The sequence below is a fragment of the Protopterus annectens genome, chromosome 2.part1 (genome assembly GCF_019279795.1).
Source record: "Protopterus annectens isolate FY-2018-M chromosome 2.part1, PAN1.0, whole genome shotgun sequence".
Taxonomy (NCBI): Eukaryota; Metazoa; Chordata; order Ceratodontiformes; family Protopteridae; genus Protopterus; species Protopterus annectens.
In genome coordinates, this window is record NC_056729.1 from 1,525,762,549 (window position 1) to 1,525,784,242 (window position 21,694).

Here is a 21,694-nt window from a genome sequence, read left to right on the forward strand (position 1 = left end):
TCCACAAGCAGAATTGATGGGGATGCATGGCACGCCCACTACTGTGGATACTAATGTATGTGCAACTTTAACTTTTTTTAGCTACAGCTACCTCTCAGTGACCTATGGGGGCATGCAGCAATATCACAGGTATAAGCCTCAAGAATAAGAGAATATCTAGTTCTTTAGGACTACAGAGGAGTGAGCATTTTGCAGAATTGCCTATTTTCTTGCAGTCCTGGGACCCATAGATTGCATGTGCATTGCCATGAAGGCTCCTGCTGGTCCATATCCTATATATTAATACAAAAAGCTTCCTCTCCCTTAACTGAGGCATGGTCTGTAATGCCTAGGGCATTATTTCTAAAGTGTCAGTGCCCCACCATGGCAATTCCCATGGCTCTCACATCTGACTCACATCCGGCTTCTACCAAATATTCCTATGTGACGATTTCACACAGGATCATCTAACTGATGGGTGCTCATAACAGGCTAGAAAGATAGGCTTATGCATGCAGATACCCTCTAAGCAGGAGCAAGCCACATGTAATATGCTATCTACTATATGTTGCAGATGATGCCCTGGTGCATGACCTCCATCTGCAAACCCCTAAACATGATTAAACACAAATGTAGTGGGCACTCTCCCTCCTCATGCAATGCTCATGTTGCCTAGGTATATCTGGGGGGAGGGCAATGCAATATAGTACAGAAAACTTTGATAAAATTGCCATTATGTGTGTGTAATGCTGCACAACATGGTATTGTGCAAACAGTTAGAGCAGCAGGTGAAAATCTTGGAAGGATCTTCCATAAAAGTTATACCAGTACAGGAAGACCAGAATGGAGAGTCAGGTGTGGAACACACAGCAACAGTACCACAGCCAAGACAGAGGTGTGTGCACAACATTGCAGCACTGACACAGAAGTGGGATCTGGTGCACAAATAAGGGCCATAAAACAGACAATACAAAATAAAATGATGCTTGCATTATTAAGCCAATGCTGTTGAGGCAGTACATGGACTGTCCATTTTGTGCATGAGACATAACTATACTAAGACAGGCCAAAGGGTGGGAAAAGCACAATCAGTATCACTTGCATAGCACAATAACAGCTGACAGCACAACTGTGAGATGAGATAGAGTCACAGAAGGTGAACACGACAGCAGACAGTCACATTGTGTTATTTTAAATGCCACTTGCAGGTTGTCATTATCATCAGTCAGAGGTACACTGCTGTCATGAGACCTATGTTGTTCTTTTGTACTGGAACCTCAGTGGAATCAGTGGAAGAAGCAGCACACATGACAAAATTATCTGGCTACATACATGTGGCTATATAGTCCTCTTTGGCTTGTACAGTACTGCATATTAAAATGCAACTGTAGCATACTTTGACATACATAACTTGCTGTGAAGGTTTTTGCAGTTGCAGACAAGAGGTGTCCTGAGAGACAGATATGCAGGTGGACCTTGGTCAGTTCTTCCTTTCAGATATAGTGAAGAGTGACAGTGTACTGTAATGGGCATTGTTAAGCTGGTGCATCCCCAGCTGGCACACGGGTAGGCAGTGCAAGCCCAGCTCCCACATCCAAACCACCCCACCCAAGAATCACTCTTGTTAGCAAGTACATTTTCCCTGGATTACCCCTTCAAAGGTAACAGTTCATCTCCCTGTGTAGTAAGCCCCATCTTATCCCATAATTATTACTAGAGGCTGTCTTTTCTTTCTGTGAACAAAGTAAAGATCTGTGTCATTATAGAAAAGGTACCTCCTGGTCTCCAAGCTCATAATTATTTCAAATGCAAGTATTACAAAATTGGACTTTTCTTGGCAGAGAAACCTATGATACTCTGCTGTTTAGTGAAGTTTCTCTAGGCAATTCATTCTTAACTACAGACTTGGCTGAATAGTTGATTGGCTATTAGACTACCTGTCCATTTTAGCACAGTTTTAATCCCATTAATTTCCCCCCACAAAATCTGTAATCTACCATGTCAAAGGCCTTGCTAAAGTATGTATTTATTTATTTATTATCCAGGTAGATAGGCTGGTCCTTGAACCCTTTTCAGCCAAGATCTGTGCACAATGGCAGTTGTAACAATACAGAGAAGTTCACAATATTTCAAATCAGTGATTACTTTACAGACTTGAACATGATGTTGTCAGAGGAATGAATCAACCTTAGACTGGTAAAGCTTGTTCTCTTTGAAACCACTTTTATGATGACCTGAAATAGAATTGCTATTCAGTAATAATAATTAATAATAATAATAATAATAATAATACCCATTTGTTAAGCACGTAGGCCCACCAGACACACTGTTACAGGTATACCATAACTTTTTTCTAAAACCTTTGATGAGACCATGTGATTGCTATCATTTTTACATTTAGTATCTTTATCTGGAACGACCTTTGTGTAAGTTGCATCATGGAATCATCATCACCATCTACTGTGGCACCATACCAGTTTCAGAGCAGAAATTCTGCAGCTAAGTCAGCTGTCCACTAAGCTATTACCATGTTAGTTAATAGCAGACAGGATAAGAGAACAATCTCTTTGGCAAGAAGGCATCTTTCCTACATCTGCTAGCCTGTGTTACAGAGACAAAGATTCTCTGACTCTGTGTTACAAATGTAAGATACTGTGAGTCATTAAAGTCAAAGTAAACTTTATTGTTGATCACAGACAGATAGATGTACACAGCAGTGTAAGCTGAATGAAATTACATTGCTTTGGTCCTCATGCAAGACATTACAATGAACACATAATCTGAATGACAGGAGGACTAATGCATATACAGTAATAATTAAAATATTAGCAACATTGGGATACTCGTCTTCATTTCTTACTTAAATATCAAAACACAATATGTAAATACTCTACTGATCTATGGATTTGTAAACTCAATAACTAATTATTCCCTGCTTTATTCCTGGTCCAGAGGTAGTGGTTAGGCACAGAGTTGGGACGGAAATAATACGATGCTTTCTTAGTCTGACCTCATCAAAAGGTAAGCAAAAACTATTATCTCTATTTAATATACAACTCTTTCTTTATCGACACACCAAACCCCTCAATGTGGGAATTTGATTCGTGGAACATTAAAGGGCTCCAGAATAATAAAAAAAAAGAAAACTTTTTTTACACCTCACTCTACAAGCGAAAGCAAATTTTATACTAATCTAGTTGACACATTTAACCACTGAACAATGGTCAGAAATCAGAGGGAAAAAATGGATAAGGGAAATTATAGCTTCTGAAGGCAAAACCAACGGTGTGGGGGTAGCTATTATAATTAAAAAGAAATATCAACACCAAATTCTGGAAACTAAAGTGGACAAAGAGGGTAGATGGTGCTATGTAACTCTATCAACTCCATATATTTCTAAACCCATTCTGTTACTAAATTTATATGCCCCTTGTAATAATCAACACTCATTCTATGCATCACTATACCCTATTCTGAACCAATTCCAAAACCATTATATGATCCTAGGTGGTGATTGGAACTCATATCAGAATCTTAACTTTTGCGACTTAGGTATTACATTCTCTACAAACAACAAGAATTTCTACTCAAACAACATAAAGCAAAAATGGCTAGACATTTCACTAGACCTTAATAGATGGAAAAATTTAAAGTTACCGTTTTTGGCCAAAGTTTCCGTAATTAAAATGAATGTCCCACCCAGATTACTATATATCTTCATGAATTCCCAGATAACCATACCCAATAACATTTTTAAGCAAATACGCACTGAGCTTGCAAAATTCATCTGGGCACTTAAAAAACAGAATCTCATATGAAAAACTAACAATCCCCCAAAATAAAGGTGGCCTAGACCTCCCAAACTTTGAGACATACTATTTAATCATAAATACCAATAGAGTTTTACGTATAGCTGAATACAACCCAAAAGACAATGCTTAGTACCCAAACTGGATAAGAATATACCATAACCGTATTAAAAGCCTAGACATCAATCCCAAAACATTACCATTTCTAAGTACCGGTTTAATGAAATTGTGTAACTTAATAGAACCCCTCAAACACTCCATTATACTAACACAAAAACTCTTCAAATCTCTAAACCTTTACAAGCTATGATGACATTACAACCCTTACATAAAAACCCTAATCTCAAAATAAATAACCAAACTCTGAACCTAAACCAATTCCCTCGTCTATTAAACACAACCATCTAAGACATATATCCATATTTAAATTGCCCTGTGCAAGAATTAAGGAACCAAATGAACCTTCCCAAATCATACTTACTGATCCTGAGACAGATTAAAGAATTATGTATCAGCTATCTACACAGCACTAACATAAACAATGAAGATAGAGCAACTTGTAATTTACTTTGGAAGACTATCCTCTCAACAAAAAAAATTACTACATTTACATATAGAATGATCAAAGACATTAAATTCAAGGATTATATCCTTATTTCTGAATATTGGAGAAAAAAAAGCTCTCTCACACTGATAACCATCAATTGATTCAGGCAATTAACCTAACAATAAAATCTATATCCTTTCAGAAATTGGCTTTTACTCAACTCATGATCTATAACAACGCGTATTTCACTCCTGCTACTCTACATAAATTTAACCTTATGAAATCCTCACTCTGTCCGCACTGTAAAGACCAAACTGCCGACCTAATCCACCTTTTCTGGAGCTGTAAATGTGTATTTAAACTTTGGAATTCCCTTAAATTTCAATTACAAAAGACGGGCTACCAAACAACCACACTCACTTGGGAATTTACTCTACTACATATCCTTCCAAGTAATATCTCCCAAAAACAAGCAATTACCCTAATTAATATCTTTCTTTTAATGAAACTCTATATAGCGACCAATTGGCTTAATTCAACTAATAACTCATGGGAGAACTTCAGATTAATGGTGATCAAACATCTATTAGCCCAAAAAATAATAATTAATAAAAGGGACAAAAATATTAAATTTAGGAAGTTATGGGAACAAATCTATAATATTATTCTTGCATAAACTACAATAATGCTCATACTTCATTATGACTACGAGCTTCTATACAACATCATATATCCCTAACACCTACAAGTGCTTTTCCTCTTTAATATTGTACTTATAATAATTCTGGCAAAACGGCCTATTTCTTCCTTTTTGTTTTGCTATACTGATTTTTGAAAGCATCTATTTATATAGTGTAAATAGTATTGTTTGATTAATCAACCTCCTTTTGCATTTCTTTCAATGTATAACATTTGCTTAATATTCATATGTTTTTCCTGCATGTGATATTTGTCATTTACTGCTCTGTTTTGATGTAAAGAATAAATAAAAATTATTGAAAAAAAAAATATTAGCAACACAATAAATTACCACAATTGGACAGGAAGACATTAGACAATATAATAGGTATTGCAAGACTATGACTTCACATTGTGATTGCTTAGAATATTGCACTTCATCAGTTGTAGTATGGTATTTTCTGATGTTCATATTACACATGTATGGAGTGGTGACTCACTCCTGACTAGTGCACATTCAGGAAGTAATAACATAAAAAATCAAGCGAATTTTACCAGTTATTGAAGCAATTTGCCAGAGTGATTACTATAGATAACACTTCACACCAAGTGGTATATTGATCTGATTATTCACTGACATACCTGGCATTCAAGGTCTGTAGCCTTATGGATAGAGGGAAGAAGCTTCTGTTCAGTGTAGATGTTTTGCAGTGTAAGCTGTGATACTGCCTGCCCAAGGAAAGGTGGAAGTACATGTCATGGGCAGGGTGAGTGGGATCATTGATTATCTTCCTAGCCCTTCCCACACACCGAATTTTGTGCAGATCATCCATGGATTGAAGCGGTGAACCAATGACTTTTTCCACTGAGCTCACTACCCTCTGGAGAGCCTTCCGGTCAGATGCTGTGCAGTTACCATACCAAACTATGATGTTATTTGAGAGGATGCTCTCAATGGTCCCCCTGTAGAAGGATTTGAGGGCAGACTGCAACAGGTTTGCATTCCTCAGTTTCTGTAAAGGTTAAGGGTACAATGACCTGTACAGTCTGTATAGGTCAATGGAAATAAAATGTGCTTGCTTTCATTGTATTGTCAAGAAGTCCATTGAAATGTGGTATCCCAGATATTCAATGTCTGTTAAAACCTTTTTTTTTTAATTCCTGCTTATCTGACACATATCCTATAAAGTTTCCTACTATGCTTTTCCATTGCTATTAACCTACTGCTATTGTCACCAGCCATATTTCAGTATGAGCTGCTTACCTGTCATTGGGTGACTGCATTCACTAAAGTGGCATTAATTACTGTGTCTGGGCACAGGAGGCATCATACATGGACTCAGAGGGGCTGTAGATTTACATTTTCTATACAATACAATACAGTCTACAGCTGATGCCCCACATGCAGCAGTCATTTAGCTCACAAATTCTTGCACATGTAGAAGCCTGCACTGTAGAAGACAGCTGTTCCTCTCCCCCAATAAGCTCTATATACTTCTTTTGTGACTGTGCTGCAGACAGATCTCTGATATAAATAACTGCTAAACAAGGGTGATTCAGATCAAACTCAGAAGAGGGAAAATCCTGATTGGGTTCCTACGTCTTACTTCCTAGGCTGGGTCGTCCAGTGCTGGACACAAGTTATTAGAAGGATAGCAGTTTCCACAATGAATATGACAAAACAGTAACCACACACACAAAAAAAAACTGCACTCCACACAATTCCACAGATTCACTCAAGCCATCTTGCACACCTGTGCATGGTACAATGTTTCGTCACATTACCCCCAACTTGAAATCTACTAACTTTGATGTTGTTCAACTTGGAGGGATAAGGTAACACTCCCATGCGTCCCACCATTTCATAATTTCAAGCTTATTAGGTAACAGGTTTATGATGAATAAGGGCTCATTTACCTCATCTCACATGTTACTGGCAAATGATCACTTATTACTTCATACGACCTCTCCTGTTTGATGACCTCAGCATCAGAACCAATCAGCTCCCAGTCTAACAAATAAGCAAAAACAGATATAGCAAATGTAGTTCCTGCCTGTATGTGCTGGTCCAAATTCAACTGAAATGATATCCCATATTTCACTACTGGTAACACTGTGCAACCTTGACCTGCAATTGCTCAGAAATGACTTAAGCTATCATAGGTAATTGAAACCCCTCTCTACCCCATGCTTAAATATGCCACCCCCATGGTTGAACATCATTGGAGAAAGGAGGAACTCCAAAAAGAGCACAGTGCAGTCTCAAGCAGTCTCCGTTTTCACTCTTTACTTTAGCAGGAGACACCATGTGATTTCTGAACAGGTGCAATTTGAGGATACTTCAGACTTCACTATCAGGTGCTAACTAGCTGTGGCTGACACCATTAAACTAACCAAATTTCTTTTAAACAAGGTCTTGATTTTACATACTTGCATGTATCATATACCATTTAATAGCATGCATGGAGGGAAATAAACCCCATGTCTGTTTTTTTCCTTGTCTCTGTAATAAAACAAAAAAAATCTCTTGTTTTCCCGCCTTACTGAACTAGAGTAGTCCAGTTTCAGAGTTGCTGATCCCTGGGCTTTGTTTTTAGTTCCTGTTACTGATCCATTGCCTTATTAGGAAGGAGGGAAGTTTCTTTGCTTACCAGTGGGAGTGGGAAGCACTGAGCGGCCTTTTTGTCTGATTTGGTGAAGTTTCAGCCAGAAACTAGTAGTCCATTGGTCGTTTTGGGCCAATTCCTAGCTCCCTTCAGCCCCCTGCTATAAAACACGCTAACGCGTGTAAGCGATTTAGCTGAGTTACCACTGTTGCACACAAGAGCAGCGGTTACACAAGGTTAAACTATTTGGGCCATCTAAATTCCACTCTTCCAATTTTCCCTTAAAACTACCTTCCTCGAGCTGTACTGCTGATCTAACCAGCATATCCTATAACTGAAAAGTTCATCTCTACTTGATTCCCAAGTAGACTATTCTCTATCTGTAAAGCCTAGCACTTACTCCTACAGTACTTGCACCTTGATAAAGCACTCTTATTATAGATAGTACCCCACCAGCCTAAAACCCACTTCCCGGAGTCCTTTGAAAGTCTCTTTATCTACTACTTCTAGTATGTCGAGGGATCAGTTGCTAGTGTCCTCTCCAGCTCAACTGGTGAACCTGGGAATATTGAGGCAATGTTACAACTGCCTCATGTACACAGACAATCCTCTCCTTCTCCCACAAAACACAAATACATGCGAGAGATGCAACTATACGGCCAAACTGGAGGCTGAGCTCTCTCAACATAGGACTGGCAAGACCAGACAGGAGGAGAAGGTAACCACACACAATACATACCCAGTCACACATGGTACCATCACAACTTCAAATCATACACATACTCACACAAAGACATACTGGAGGCTCTGATCAAAATTTACCAAAACAGCAGAGGCCACCAAAGCAGACACCCAAACAACTACCACCTCACGACCCAACACATGCAACACATAGACCACACAGTCAGAGTGTCAAACAGTCACAGCCCTTAAGGCCAAACAAAATGCCAGACACACTTGTCATTGGTGATTCCATAGTCAGACACACTGACGCCCCGCTCACCAGACTGAGTAAAGAGAAGGTCACAGTAAGCTGCCTGTCAGGCGCTAGAATCCGCCACATAACGCAAGCACTCAGGTCTCTCAACAGCAGGTACAAGTACGACTCAGTCATTGTCCACGCTGGTGTCAACGACCTGAGACGCACCTCCTTGGACTACATGAAAAGGGACATTGAGGAGCTCTCTGATTATGTAGCCCAGGCAGGTATGACCCTGACCTTGAGCAGTATCCTACCTTCACCTAGAATGATGCCACAATACAGTGATAAGATGATCAGCTTTAATAATTGGCTTAAATTCTGGTGTCATTCAAAGGGGATCCAATGTCTGTCTGCCTGGGATGACATGCTGGACAAGCCACGCTGCTTCAAGGGACGGCTTGCACCTGTCACCCTGGGCTTCCGGATATTGGCAAAGGCTCTTGCCACCCCATAGTGCCTTTTTAGGCAAGGCTCAAATTCTAAACCTACCACCCTAGAACACCAAAAGGAAAAAACTAAGGGTAATGCTGCTCAATGCCAGAAGTCTCAATCTCAAGATGCACGCACTCGAGGCCCTTCTCAATATGGAGAACATCGATGTCTGTGCTGTGACAGAAACCTGGTTCAAGGCTCCTGAGAGCACCCCAGCACTAACAGGTTTCACCTCATATCATGCGTTCCGCCCCAAAATCCGGACAACACCAAGAAAGGAGGGGGTGTCCATATTCATAAAGGACACCCACACCTCAAGGTTGGTGGCAACGCATGATGCATCGGAGACCATCCAGGTGCAATTAACCATAGGCAAGACTGCTCTGCAATTTGTAGCATGTTACAGGCCACCCTCTCAAACTCAGGAACCTCACATGGCCTTCCTGAAAACATTGGTCGGGATAAATGTATCTCCAAACACCATCATACTAGGTGTCTTTAACTACCCTAATATAGACTGGGAACACTACTCAAGCCCGAACACTCTAACCCAAAGATTCCTGGAGTTCATAAACTCAAATGCCATGGAACAACTAGTCACCATCCCCACAAGAGGAGAAAACATACTTGATCTCATCATCACGAACATGGGATCAAAATGTTCAACACCGGAAGTATACCCCTCACTGGTGAGATCAGATCATAAACTAATCTCGCTGGAGGTCCTCATCCCGCCCCCACCTGAAACAAAAAGACCACAGTGAAAAACTTCTCAAAAGCCGATTTCACACTTCTAAATCTAGTGTGGTCTCCTTTAAGGCCCCTGAGCCAGTGGTAAACATTACTCAAACAGCTGAATCACTTACAAATGCCTTCTACCAGCACCTACAGGACTGCATGGATCAGGCAATCCCAAACAAAACTAAGACTCTCTGTACCAAAGGCAAGCGTCCAGTCTGGTGGACCCCAGCCATAAACAAGCTCTACAACAAAAGGAGGAAGCTACTACAAGATAGAGCAAAATCCTTGAAAGGTAAGACACCTTTGATCATTATAAGTAAAAACTAAGAGCTCTCATAAAATCATCCAAGGCAAATTTTGAGAGAAAAATCGCCAAGGACTCTAAAGAGAATCATAAGGCCTTCTTTAGCTATGTTAGAAACCTAGGAGGAAACTCCCAGATATGCTCAGAATTAGTTCAAAATGATGTGAAAATTACTGAACCTACACACATTGCCAACATACTGGCTGACAGGTTCAGTGCAAACTTCTCCCTCCCCCCCAAAAGGAGAGATATCTATTCCAGAGGATTGTAGCCCCCAAACATCTCCAACGCCCAGGTGAGAACTGCCCACACTAAGGCAAAATGCACAGCATCCATGGGACCGGATGGTGTCCCCGGCTGTGTGCTTCATGAACTCAATGAGGAATTAAACCCACAGTTAGGACAGCTGTTTAATCTTAGCCTCACCTCAGGATACGCACCCAAGGAGTGGCGCACGCGACTGTGGTCCCACTTCATAAGGGCGGTGCCTCCACAGACCCTGGAAATTACCGCCCCATTAGCTTGACAAGCCTTATCTGCAAAGCCATGGAGAGGATCATAATGGAACTCATAAATAAAGTCATAGGGAACTTGCAGACTTTGGATCCAACTCAGTTTGGCTTTGTCAAAGGCAGATCCTGCCTCTTAAACTTGGTTGACTTTTTCGAGACAGTCACCAAGGCCATTGATGAGGGAAAGGCAGTCCATACAGCCTACCTCGACCTGGCAAAGGCCTTCGACACAATACCCCACTCAGGTATCATCGAAAAACTCATCAGCATGAATGTAAACCCATACATCACAAGATGGGTTGCAAACTGGCTAAGTGACAGAACCCACAGGGTCAGAGTTGCTGGAGCCATGTCAGACTCAAAGCCTGTCACAAGTGGTGTCCCACAGGGCTCAGTCCTGGGTCCACTCTTGTTCGGCATCTACTTTTCTGAAGTACAAGCAAACACAGGAGGGTTATGGCTGACAAAGTTTGCAGATGACTGCAAACTGGGCCATAGTCGAAAACACATCTGACACAGATATCCTCCAGAAGGGCCTCACAGAAATGGATAACTGGTGCCAGAGCCATGGCCTGAAGTTAAACGCCAAAAATGCATAGTCATACCCTTTGGGAAAAACAAGGCTACCCCTAGCTACCATATAGGTGGCAATCCACTGAGCACAGAAAAGTCATCAGAGATCTGGGGACCCAGGTTGACAGTAGCCTTCGTTTGACACTCATGTTGCTAAAGTAGTTAGGAAAACCTTCTATATCACCCACCTGATCATGAAGGGATTCACATCTAGATCAAGGGAGGTCATCGTCCCCTGTACTCATCACTTATTAGACCTATGATTGAGTACAATGCCCGTTCGAATGTATCTGACCAGACACCTGCTGCAGCTTGAAAGGCCCCAAAAGTTCCTCACCAAAAGGATAAAGGGTCTCAAAAATATGTCTTATGCTGCCCGACTGAAAGAACTCCAGCTCTATTCAGTCTCATACCGCTTGCTCAGAGGTGACCTGTGCCTGACATATAAGGCCATGTCAAACCCAGATTTGATGAATATGCTTCACCTCAAAAATCTAGATCCCTCAGAACCACAAGGGCGGAGACTTAAACCTTGACACGGTTATAAATAGAACGTGCTGGAGGGACAGATTCATCACCCAGAGACTCCCTATGCTGTGGAACAAAATCCCGGTACATGTGAGGCAGAGCACCTCTCTGGTCTTGTTCAAGAGGAATCTTGACCAATGGATGGGAGATTGCAGATATACCCCAGGGATTACTTCAGCGTCACTGCTTGACAGAGGCACAGCAAAATGATAGGCATAGTTTTTATTCAAACTAAAGGGGTGGCGAAAGCCACATAACTATGGGCTAGGCTTATAAATGCCCTTGGGCAGATAGCCTAGTATGAACCTATGAACCTATGAACCTATGTGAGAAGCAACAAAGTTTTAATAGAAATAACCTTACAGATATTGCATTAATCCTGTCCTTACTACAAGTTATATCAAGAAAAATACATTTGAAGTACCTCTTCAGTAATAGGGATAATCCCATTCAGCTACTTCTTACATGAACAGCATTATAATCAGATGATAATAGTATTTGTTGCTTCAGTTATTACTAAAAAAAAATAACATCATATCTAGTATCATAAATCCATTTAAACAACAAATTATTTTTGGAATAGACAGCCTGTGTTCAAATGTGACAATGTTATCAATCCCACCAAAAAGTAAAGAATACCCCTTCATGTTATAAAACTTGACAACAAAGTCCAAAATAGTTGAAAATATTTTTGTGGTGGGCTGCATGCGCCAAGATCCCACTTGCTGTGGCATGTGTGTTTTTTTGTATACAAATGGGCTCCTCCTCTCTAGCTGCTCAACAACCAGCCTATAAATGAATATTCATTTGAGACAGTCCTGATGCATTTTCAGTAAAAGAGATGGTAATGTCAGGCATAAATCCTTTACAAAAGACATTTTCTCACATGTTTGTGCATGTGTGAGAGAGATTTTGTGTGTGTGTGTGTGTGTGTGTGTGTGTGTGTGTGTGTGTGTGTGTGTGTGTGTGTGTGTGTGTGTGTGTGTGTGCACGCGCGCATGTTTTAACAGACACAGGCTTAGATCAAACAGGAACTGGGACAAAGCAGTTTTATATTTATTTTTATCTCTTTCTTAATCCAGAATGCTATTCTAATAATGAATGGTTATGGTATTCTTTATGCTTTATTACAATCATGACTGTCGGGATCTGGTCATGAAAGTGAAGCCTAAGTGACCACAAGAATGTCACAGCACAGTCCATACTGAACCATATATTATTGCTATTATGCAATAAGTAGGAGGAGTTGTGATTTTATTTTATTAGTTTTTTTAATAATGATATTATACTTCTGTAGATTACATTACTGTAAGTATGAATGGAAATTTTTTTTAGTAAAATAGTCACTGGTTGTCATATTTTCATTAAAAAATTAAACAAATTTGATGCAATGATGCATTTGTAAGCCACATAGAGAACTGCATTTTTTTTTAAATATGATAGTGCACTACTGAACTGTACTTTTAAGCCATGAATGTTGAGCCTGCCGAGAAGAATGTTTTTTTTCCCTACTTTGTGAAACAAATTAGTTTTTTTTTTCAAAGTGTCATTTACCGAGTAAAACAAGATGAGAGCTTACTTCTACTCCCTGCTAAGTGGCTACATGCTGTATGCCAGATGGTTAATGGAAGCTGCATGGGAAGTGTCTGTTCATAGGTTCATAGATATATACTAGGCTAACAATCACTAGGGAATTTATAAGCTTAGCCATGCTTTTGTATCATGGGTGTTTATTAGGAGGGGGAAAAGTTACTTAGGAAGTTTCTAGATGTTATGTGGGGAGGTATATTAGTTTGGGCATTACTGTCTGTCACTGTCAGAGACATGGGAGCCAGACCGGGGGTGAATTTCCAATTTCCAATCCATTGGTCAAGGTTACACTTAAATAGAGTTAGGGATGGGCTCTCCTTCACATGCATGGGGAGCCTGTTATAGATCATGAGGATTCTCTGAGATACATATCTGTCTCATGAACATCTCATATTTATGTCACAAGTGTGCTTTTATTATGTTGTGGATCACTTTTTCTATGAAGGATAATCATGAATTGTAAAGTTACATAATATGATAAATGTTGAAATCTTTTAAAGCATTTTAGCTTCTTCTTTAAAAAGAAAATAAATCAGAGTAGCTTCCAGTTCCTCACTATGTGGTTTCATTAGAATGGCAGCTGTCCAGTGTAACATGTAGAGCTGCAAGTAATGAATATCTGGAAGAACTTAGTAAAGCCGCTGGCAATGTTTATACATTGTTAGTTAGTGAGTAAAGTATTATTAAAAGAGTTTATTTTCCTCCCTAAGGAGCTTGTATTGGTGATGGGTGTTTTTTACAAAAAAAAAAAAAAAAAAATGATGACCCATGACTTATTATTTTGTATTGTCCTAATTGCTTTCTCTTTTGTCGGATTTGATTGGTTGATTTATATCTTATAGCTCACACCATTGCATAACACCAAACAGCACATATCACCAGTGGAGCTGCTGCTCTTCTGTTTTCTTCCTGTTAGGCTGTTGACCAGACATGCTCAAGTGGCTGAATGTGGACTGACTATCTAAATCCACACAAACAATCCAGCTCTTCAAGCCTCTTATGTGTCCCTTATGTTCGGTGACAGAACAAAAGGGGACTTTTGGTCCCCTTTTGTACCTGGTTCACATGAGATAAGGAAGTGAGGTAAACATTTGCATATTTCCAAATTCCCCCCTTGTCTCTTTTATGTATGTGTTAGTATTAACCCTTGCATATTTTGCAGTCCTATAATATAATACACCAAGAAGTCCAGATGCGAGCTGTAAACATATATTGCTCATTAACTAATTGAGCTAGCCACCTAAGAAAAGGCATTTTCCTCATCTTGTTCTGCAGTTTTCTTGCCTTAGTCCTGCACCATTTAGGAAGAATGCAGTGTTTGTGGTTAGAATTATGCCAATATCTATGATATGAAAAGTAAGTTTCATTTTTTTCTACAATAAATGTCACTAAATAAACTTACATAAGCTTTTTCCCAGGGTGAAGGGGTCTTAGAGGTAAGCCATGCTAAAACACTTGTCTGAATATTCATACATAGGAGTATATTACTGAGCTCAAAAAATATGCACTGACACACTGCCCAGTACTGTTGGACCAATGGACTGCATGCTGGTTGTGTTTCTGTATATAGCATTCCATAATTCACTCTCGTTTCAAAACGAAGACTATTTTACAAAAGATCACAAATGCATTTTGGCAATTGTAAAATTAGAGAAACTGTGTAAAATTTCAAGGGTAAGCCTCACTGGGATTTAATGGCTTCTTGTCCTGTGTTTATATGGTATTATCTCAGCTGAAAGTTATCTCTTTGTATACTCTTCACATATGAATTAAGGGTTTGGTTGTGTATCTTGGCTTGACTTTAGAGTGATTAAAAAAAACTGCTTTACATCTGGCTAGTACAGGAAGCCGGAGAATACTTTTCAGTATTCCACTTTCAAGACATCACATCCATCAAGAGATAAATCCCTTTAAAATAAAATGAGTACCATGAGGACAGTTGCACAATTAATGTCTTTATATGCCTTGAATGATATTTGTGGGGACAATCTGTATGTATATTTTATTTTCCACTGCCATGTGGACTTTTCGAAAACTAAAGATAAACATGGTTTCTTCTGTTGTTTTAAGTATTTCCTGCAGGGATTCTTCAACCTCCATTCTTCAGCAAACACCAGCCCCAAGCTTTGAACTTTGGGGGAATTGGAATGGTCATAGGACATGAAATCACACATGGTTTTGATGACAATGGTAAGGCAATAGCAAAGTGACAATGGTCATAAACCATTCATTAGCTAATACTGACAAGCTATACATGTGTATGCCATGTACAACACAATTTTTTTGGCTCTGTGTAGAAAAACTGCTTATCCTTCAATAAATAGAACAAGTATAACAAAGGTAGAACATGTGCACGTTCCACCAGCTTTATTTTTAACTATGTTCATAAAACTATATTGTCATTATCTTATTATTTCTGCAGCTACTAGCCTAATGAAATTCTATAGAATGAAATGTTTTCTCTGATAGTGATGAGTTCTTATTTCATTTCACATTAACTTTTTAAGAGACCTAGCTGGCCTGTTTGGGCTTAAGCTCTATGAATTTGTGTAACAGCATTAACAGAAAAGGTAGCATTGATATTTTATGTTAGAGAACTTTATGATTAAGGTTCCAAAGAATAATACTCCATTTGTTCATCACTACTTCTGACATAAATTAATAACCTTTACTGAGAAAACTCATTTAAAAGAATAATACAGTTTTCTTTAGACCCATGTATAAAATTCCAAATTCTGGTGCACAGTAAAAATAGCAACAAATGACCATCAAACCAGCACCAAATGGAAAAAGGAACATGCTGCTTTAATGAGAGAATATTCTACAGACCATGGTTTCACCAAACAAAAGCCTTTTCAATATGTTTATGTTCTACTGGACCCTTTTTATGCATGCCCTAAAATCATTACTTCAAAAAGAAGTAGTCATATGAAATATATAGCTAGCTCTTTGTGGTGGCCTGAACGGGGTTCACTTCATAAAATGTGTTGAACATTAGTTAACATCTAAGCCAAGAGGAATTTTTCACTTTGGTATCCTTGGCCAAATATATTACTTGACATTTAATTCATTTTAATGCTCATGTATGAGTCACATTGAGCAGTGCTGACACTTGACCACATGCTTCTAGAGCTGGATCATGGTCCAGTGGGGCACAAAGCAGGCCAATCAACCCCCTTCCACACACACACACACACACACACACACACACACACACACACACACACACACACACACACACACACACACACACACACACACACACCATACCTATATCCCATTACTTGGCTGTCACTCCCCAGTTACCATAAACATTGCTCAAACCTGTCCGTATACATACTATTTTCTTTTACTTTTACAATGATTATACAAGTTTGTAATTCATTTAAAAATTTTATTAAGCATTTTACATCAGAACCACTGAAAGGCATTTGATGGATAAAACAGAAAACTTACACTGAAAACAGACTTAACATGAGCAAAGCAAACTTCCCTTCCATTGAAACTCACTTTTATTTAAAATGCATCTGGCAACCCATTAAACTACAAAAGATGTGCTGGATTCATAGTCAAATAGCAAATAATAAAGCACAAATTGGTGTCTATCTGAAGACAGATTTGTAATGTATTTGCTAAAAGATTGGGACAGCCCATTGGATACAAGTGTCTCTTTTCAGAGGCAGCCCAGTTGCACTGTTTTGAGAAGTGACTTGATCAGACATACACTAGAGAAGCAAAGGCTGAGGAAATCAAACTCTGCACTACAGGGAGAAGCTTACTGATAGCCCATAGCATACTCCTCTAAACTAAGTATCAGACCAAAGTTATAACCCAACTGACTGCATTTCACACTCATGTGCCTGCAAAAAACAAGTTTAAAATATATTCCCTGTGCTTCCTCCTATTAACCTGGTGAACTTGGGCACTCTGAGGCAGTGTAGCAACTGCCTCATGCACACAGACAACCCTCTCCTCTTACCTCCCAACACTCAAACTTGTGAGAGATGCACTTATATATCTAAACTGGAAGCCATGCACTCTGAAGCCAAGACCAGAATAGCTGGTCAAGAGGAGAAGCAACACCTGCACCACACCACATGCAACACATAGCCCTCCAGAACACCCACCATCACAGCTCTCACATAAAAACACAAACAACACATCTACCTTCACAGAGGCTCTCAACAGAAATCTACCCAAACAGCAGAGACCTCCAAGGCATTAACACACTCAACCACCACAACACACCACAAACCACAAGACACATAACTCAACTACACAATGCGCCCCTCAACCTAAGGCCCTAAGGTAAAACAGCTTGGCCAATACACTAATCATAGGTGAATCGATAGTGAGGCACACTGATGTCCGACTCACTAGGTTGAATAAGGAGAAGGTAACAGTCAGCTGTCTGTCAGGTGCCAGAATCCGACACATAACACACGCACTCAGGTCACTCCACAACAAGTACAAGTATGACTCTGTCACTGTCCATGTGGGTGTGAATGACCTGAGATGCACCTCCCTGGACTACATGATAAGAGATGTGGAGGAGCTCTCAGATTATGTGGCCCAGGCAGGTATGGCCCTAGCCCTGAGCAGCATCCCACCATCTCCCAGAATGATACCGCAATACAAGCAGAAAATGATTTGATTTCAACAATTGGCTAAGTTTCTGGTGGCTCTTGCAACTCCTATAGTGCCTTTTTAGGTGATGTTCCAAAAACCAAATTACCACCGTAACAGCATAAATAAATGCAGTCTGAGGGTTATGCTGCTCAATGCTAGAAGTCTAAATCTCAAGATGCACTTGCTCGAAGCACTCCTCAAAATGGTGAACATCGACATTTGTGCTGTAACAGAGACCTGGTTTAAAGCAGTAGAAAGCACACATGTGCTACCAGGCTGTAACTCATTCCAGACCTTTTAGCCCCAGAACATGGACCGAAGCTCCAAAGGTGGTGGTCTCTCCATATTCATAAAGGATATGCACACCTCCAGACTAGTAGCCCAACATAATGCATCTGAGATACTTCAGGTACAACTAACATTGGGTAAGACGGCAATTCAGGTCATAGCCTGCTATAGGTCCCCAATCATGTCCCAAGACTCTCACTCCATATTCCTAAGCACCCTGGAAACTATTAGGGTCCAACCCAACATGCTCATACTAGGTGACTTCAACTACCCCTCCATCAAATGGGAAAACTACTCATGCACCAATACACTGGCCCAACGCGTCCTGGAATTCATCAGTTCCAATGCCTTGGCCCAGCTCATTATTACCCCCACTAGAGGAAGCAATATCCTTGACCTGGTTATTACTAACATGGGCAACCATTGCTCTCCACCAATAGTTAATTCCTCCCTGGTTAGATCCGACCACAAATGAATCACCATGGAAATCCACATCTCACCCACACCCCCCGCAAAGGACATCACCATGAAAAATTTCTCCAAAGCTGACTTTGGGCTCCTAAAAACAGAGGTGGCTAACTTCACGGCACCCATGTCAATGGAAAATAGATGTATGACTACAGAATCATACAACAATGCAGTGTACGAACACGTACATAAATGCATGGAACTAGCCATACCCAACAGAACCAAGACGCTCTCCTCCAAAAAAAGGAAGCCAATCTGGTGGTCCCCTGCCATTAATAAACTCTACAATAGAAGGACAAAACTGTTGCAGGAAAAAGGTGAAGTCCCAAGACTGGAAAAACTCCCTTATTAGCCTCAACAAAAAGTTGAGATCCCTCATCAAAACCTCTAAAGCCAGCTATGAAGGCAGAATTGTAGCAGACACTAAAAACAACCACAAAGTCTTCTATAGTTATATCAAGAATTTCCATGGCAATACCCAGGTTTGCTCTGAGTTACTGCACAATGGTACCTCCTATACTGAACCAACAGATATTGCCAATATACTGGCTGACAGATTCAGTGCCAACTTTACCCGCCCCCCCCAAAGGACCAATCACAATACCGGAGGAATGCCAGGCACCCAACATTACTGCAGCACAGGCTAAAGCTGCATTGTCCAAGGCCAAGAATACAGCTTCCATGGGACCTGAAAATATCTCTGGATGTGTTCTACATGAACTACAAAGTGAACTGGCACCACATCTGTATGCCCTGTTCAATCACAGCCTCACCTCAGGCTTTGTCCCTACCCAATGGCACACTGCTACAGTCATCCCTCTCGATAAAGGGGTGAGCGACTACAGACCCTGGGAATTATCGCCTGATGAGTCTGATATGTAAGGCTATGGAGCGCATCCTCATGGACCTAATTAACAAGGATATAGGGAATCTCCAAACTCTAGATCCCACTCAGTTTGGTGTTGTGAAAGGTAGAGTATGCCTGCTTAACCTGGTTGACTTCTTTGAGTCAGTCACCAGAGCTGTGGATGAAGGCAAGGCAGTTCATACAACCTACCTCGATCTGGCCAAGCTTTTGATACCATTACCCACTCAGGAATTATTGATAAACTCACCAAACTAGGCATCAACCCCTATATTACTAAATGGGTTGCAAATTGGCTCACAGATAGAACTCACAGTGTAAAGGTAGAAGACTCTAAGTCAGACTGCTGACCAGTCATGAGTGGAGTCCCACAGGGATCGGTCCTGGGTCCTCTCCTGTTTGGCATCTACTTCTCAGAAGTCCACGCCAACAGGGAGGGACTCTGGCTGACCAAGTTCTCAGATGACTGCAAGCTGGAAGACATTTTTAACTCCCCAAATGATGTAGATATCCTACAGAAAGGCCTCACTGAGACAAATGATTGGTGTTGAAACCATGGCCTTAAGCTTTAATGCCAAAAATGTGTCGTCATCCCTTTGGCAAAAACTCAGTTCCCACTAATTACCACATCAATGGGGGACCACTGAATACTGAAGGCATTACAAATGATCTGGGGACACAGGTTGACAGCAACCTCTCCTTCGACCACCACATTGCCACTGTGGTCAAAAAGTCCTTCTATGTGGCACATCTCATTACCAAGGATTTTGCATCCAGGAAGAAAGAGGTCATCATCTCTCTCTACTCTTCCCTCATTAGGCCAATCAACTAGTATAATGTCCCATTTAGCATGTACCTCATTAGACACATGCAACAGCTGGAAAGGCCACAAAAGTACCTCACGAAGAGGATCCTAGGCCTTAAACACATGTCCTACATGGACAGACTCAAAAAACTCCAGATATTCTCTGTCTCATATCGTCTACTAAGAGGTGATCTCTGCTTGACTTACAAAGCCATGTCTGACCCAGCTCTGTTAGAAATGCTACATCTAAAGAAATCCCAATCTCTCCACACCACACACTCCAGAGGCCTCAACCTCATTACCACAATCAACAGAACATGCTGGAGGAACAGGTTCATAACCCAGAGACTGCCCATGCTCTGGAATAGACTTCCCATACACGTCAAGCAGAGCACCTCACTGGCCCTCTTCAAAAGAAATCTTGATGAGTGGATGGGAAATAGAAGGTTGACTGTGGGGATCATTCCAGTGGCTCTACTTGACAGAGGCACTCCAAACTAATGTCTGGCGGCACGATGCCAGGGCACTTCTATGGGCTAGGCTTGTAAAAACTCCAGGGCCATTAGCCTAGTACACACCTATGAACCTATTCATAGTTAATGTTTTAACATTAAAGTCACAGGCCAGCTTATTCACAGCCAAATAATAAACCCATTCAAAAGTCAGCAAAACAATGAAACTAAGAATCATACCCCAAAACCCCAAAAAACATGGTTCATATGATGGTGCACCTATTTACTACAATTCATTCCTTTACACCATAACTACTTTGAGGTAACGTCTTTGCTCAATAATTCAGGGTAAAGCCAAAAATAATTGGGTTGGGGGGGGGGGTACAGGCCTAAAAGGGAAAATGTTGAATACTGTTTTCTTTCATTATTAATCAGGTAAACCCACTGGACAAAGCATTCATTTCAAAGGGTGACAAATAAGTATTATCTGAGTAATTTGCTGAAAGTCACACAGTAGACAAATAGAGGTGGAAGAATTCAAGCCCCGTACTTTTGACTATAGGAAACAGTATGTTTACAGCTTACAGCCTTAACTGCCAGACAACTCTAATTCACTTGGGCATGTATTTTCTGAACAATTAATAACTATGAAACTCTAATGACTAGTATTATTAACTGCCTGTAATCCACAATGCTTTAACAGTAATTCAAAGAAATTTATGAAGGCTTGGCAGTTGGTGCAGAGGATTAATCCTCCAAGATACAGGTTTTGACTCTTTCTACCTCTATTTGCCTACTTTGCGACTCGCTTATCTAGACAGTGCTTATGGATCGTCCAACATACAACATACAAAAAGGAACGGACATATACATGAGGCAAGGATTCTTCTGAACAATAATTATGAA

The 21,694-nt window shown here is 40.3% G+C and overlaps 1 protein-coding gene across 3 annotated transcripts in view; it reads left to right on the forward strand.

Annotated features, from left to right (window-relative positions):
• Positions 1-21,694, forward strand: part of MMEL1 (membrane metalloendopeptidase like 1) — a 1,737,390-nt gene that overhangs the window by 1,490,647 nt on the left and 225,049 nt on the right. For all 3 annotated transcript variants that reach the window (XM_044062979.1, XM_044062980.1, XM_044062978.1), the window contains exon 18: positions 15,352-15,471. In XM_044062979.1, coding sequence (XP_043918914.1) covers positions 15,352-15,471 — 120 coding nt within the window. The remainder of the gene's footprint in view (positions 1-15,351; positions 15,472-21,694) is intronic.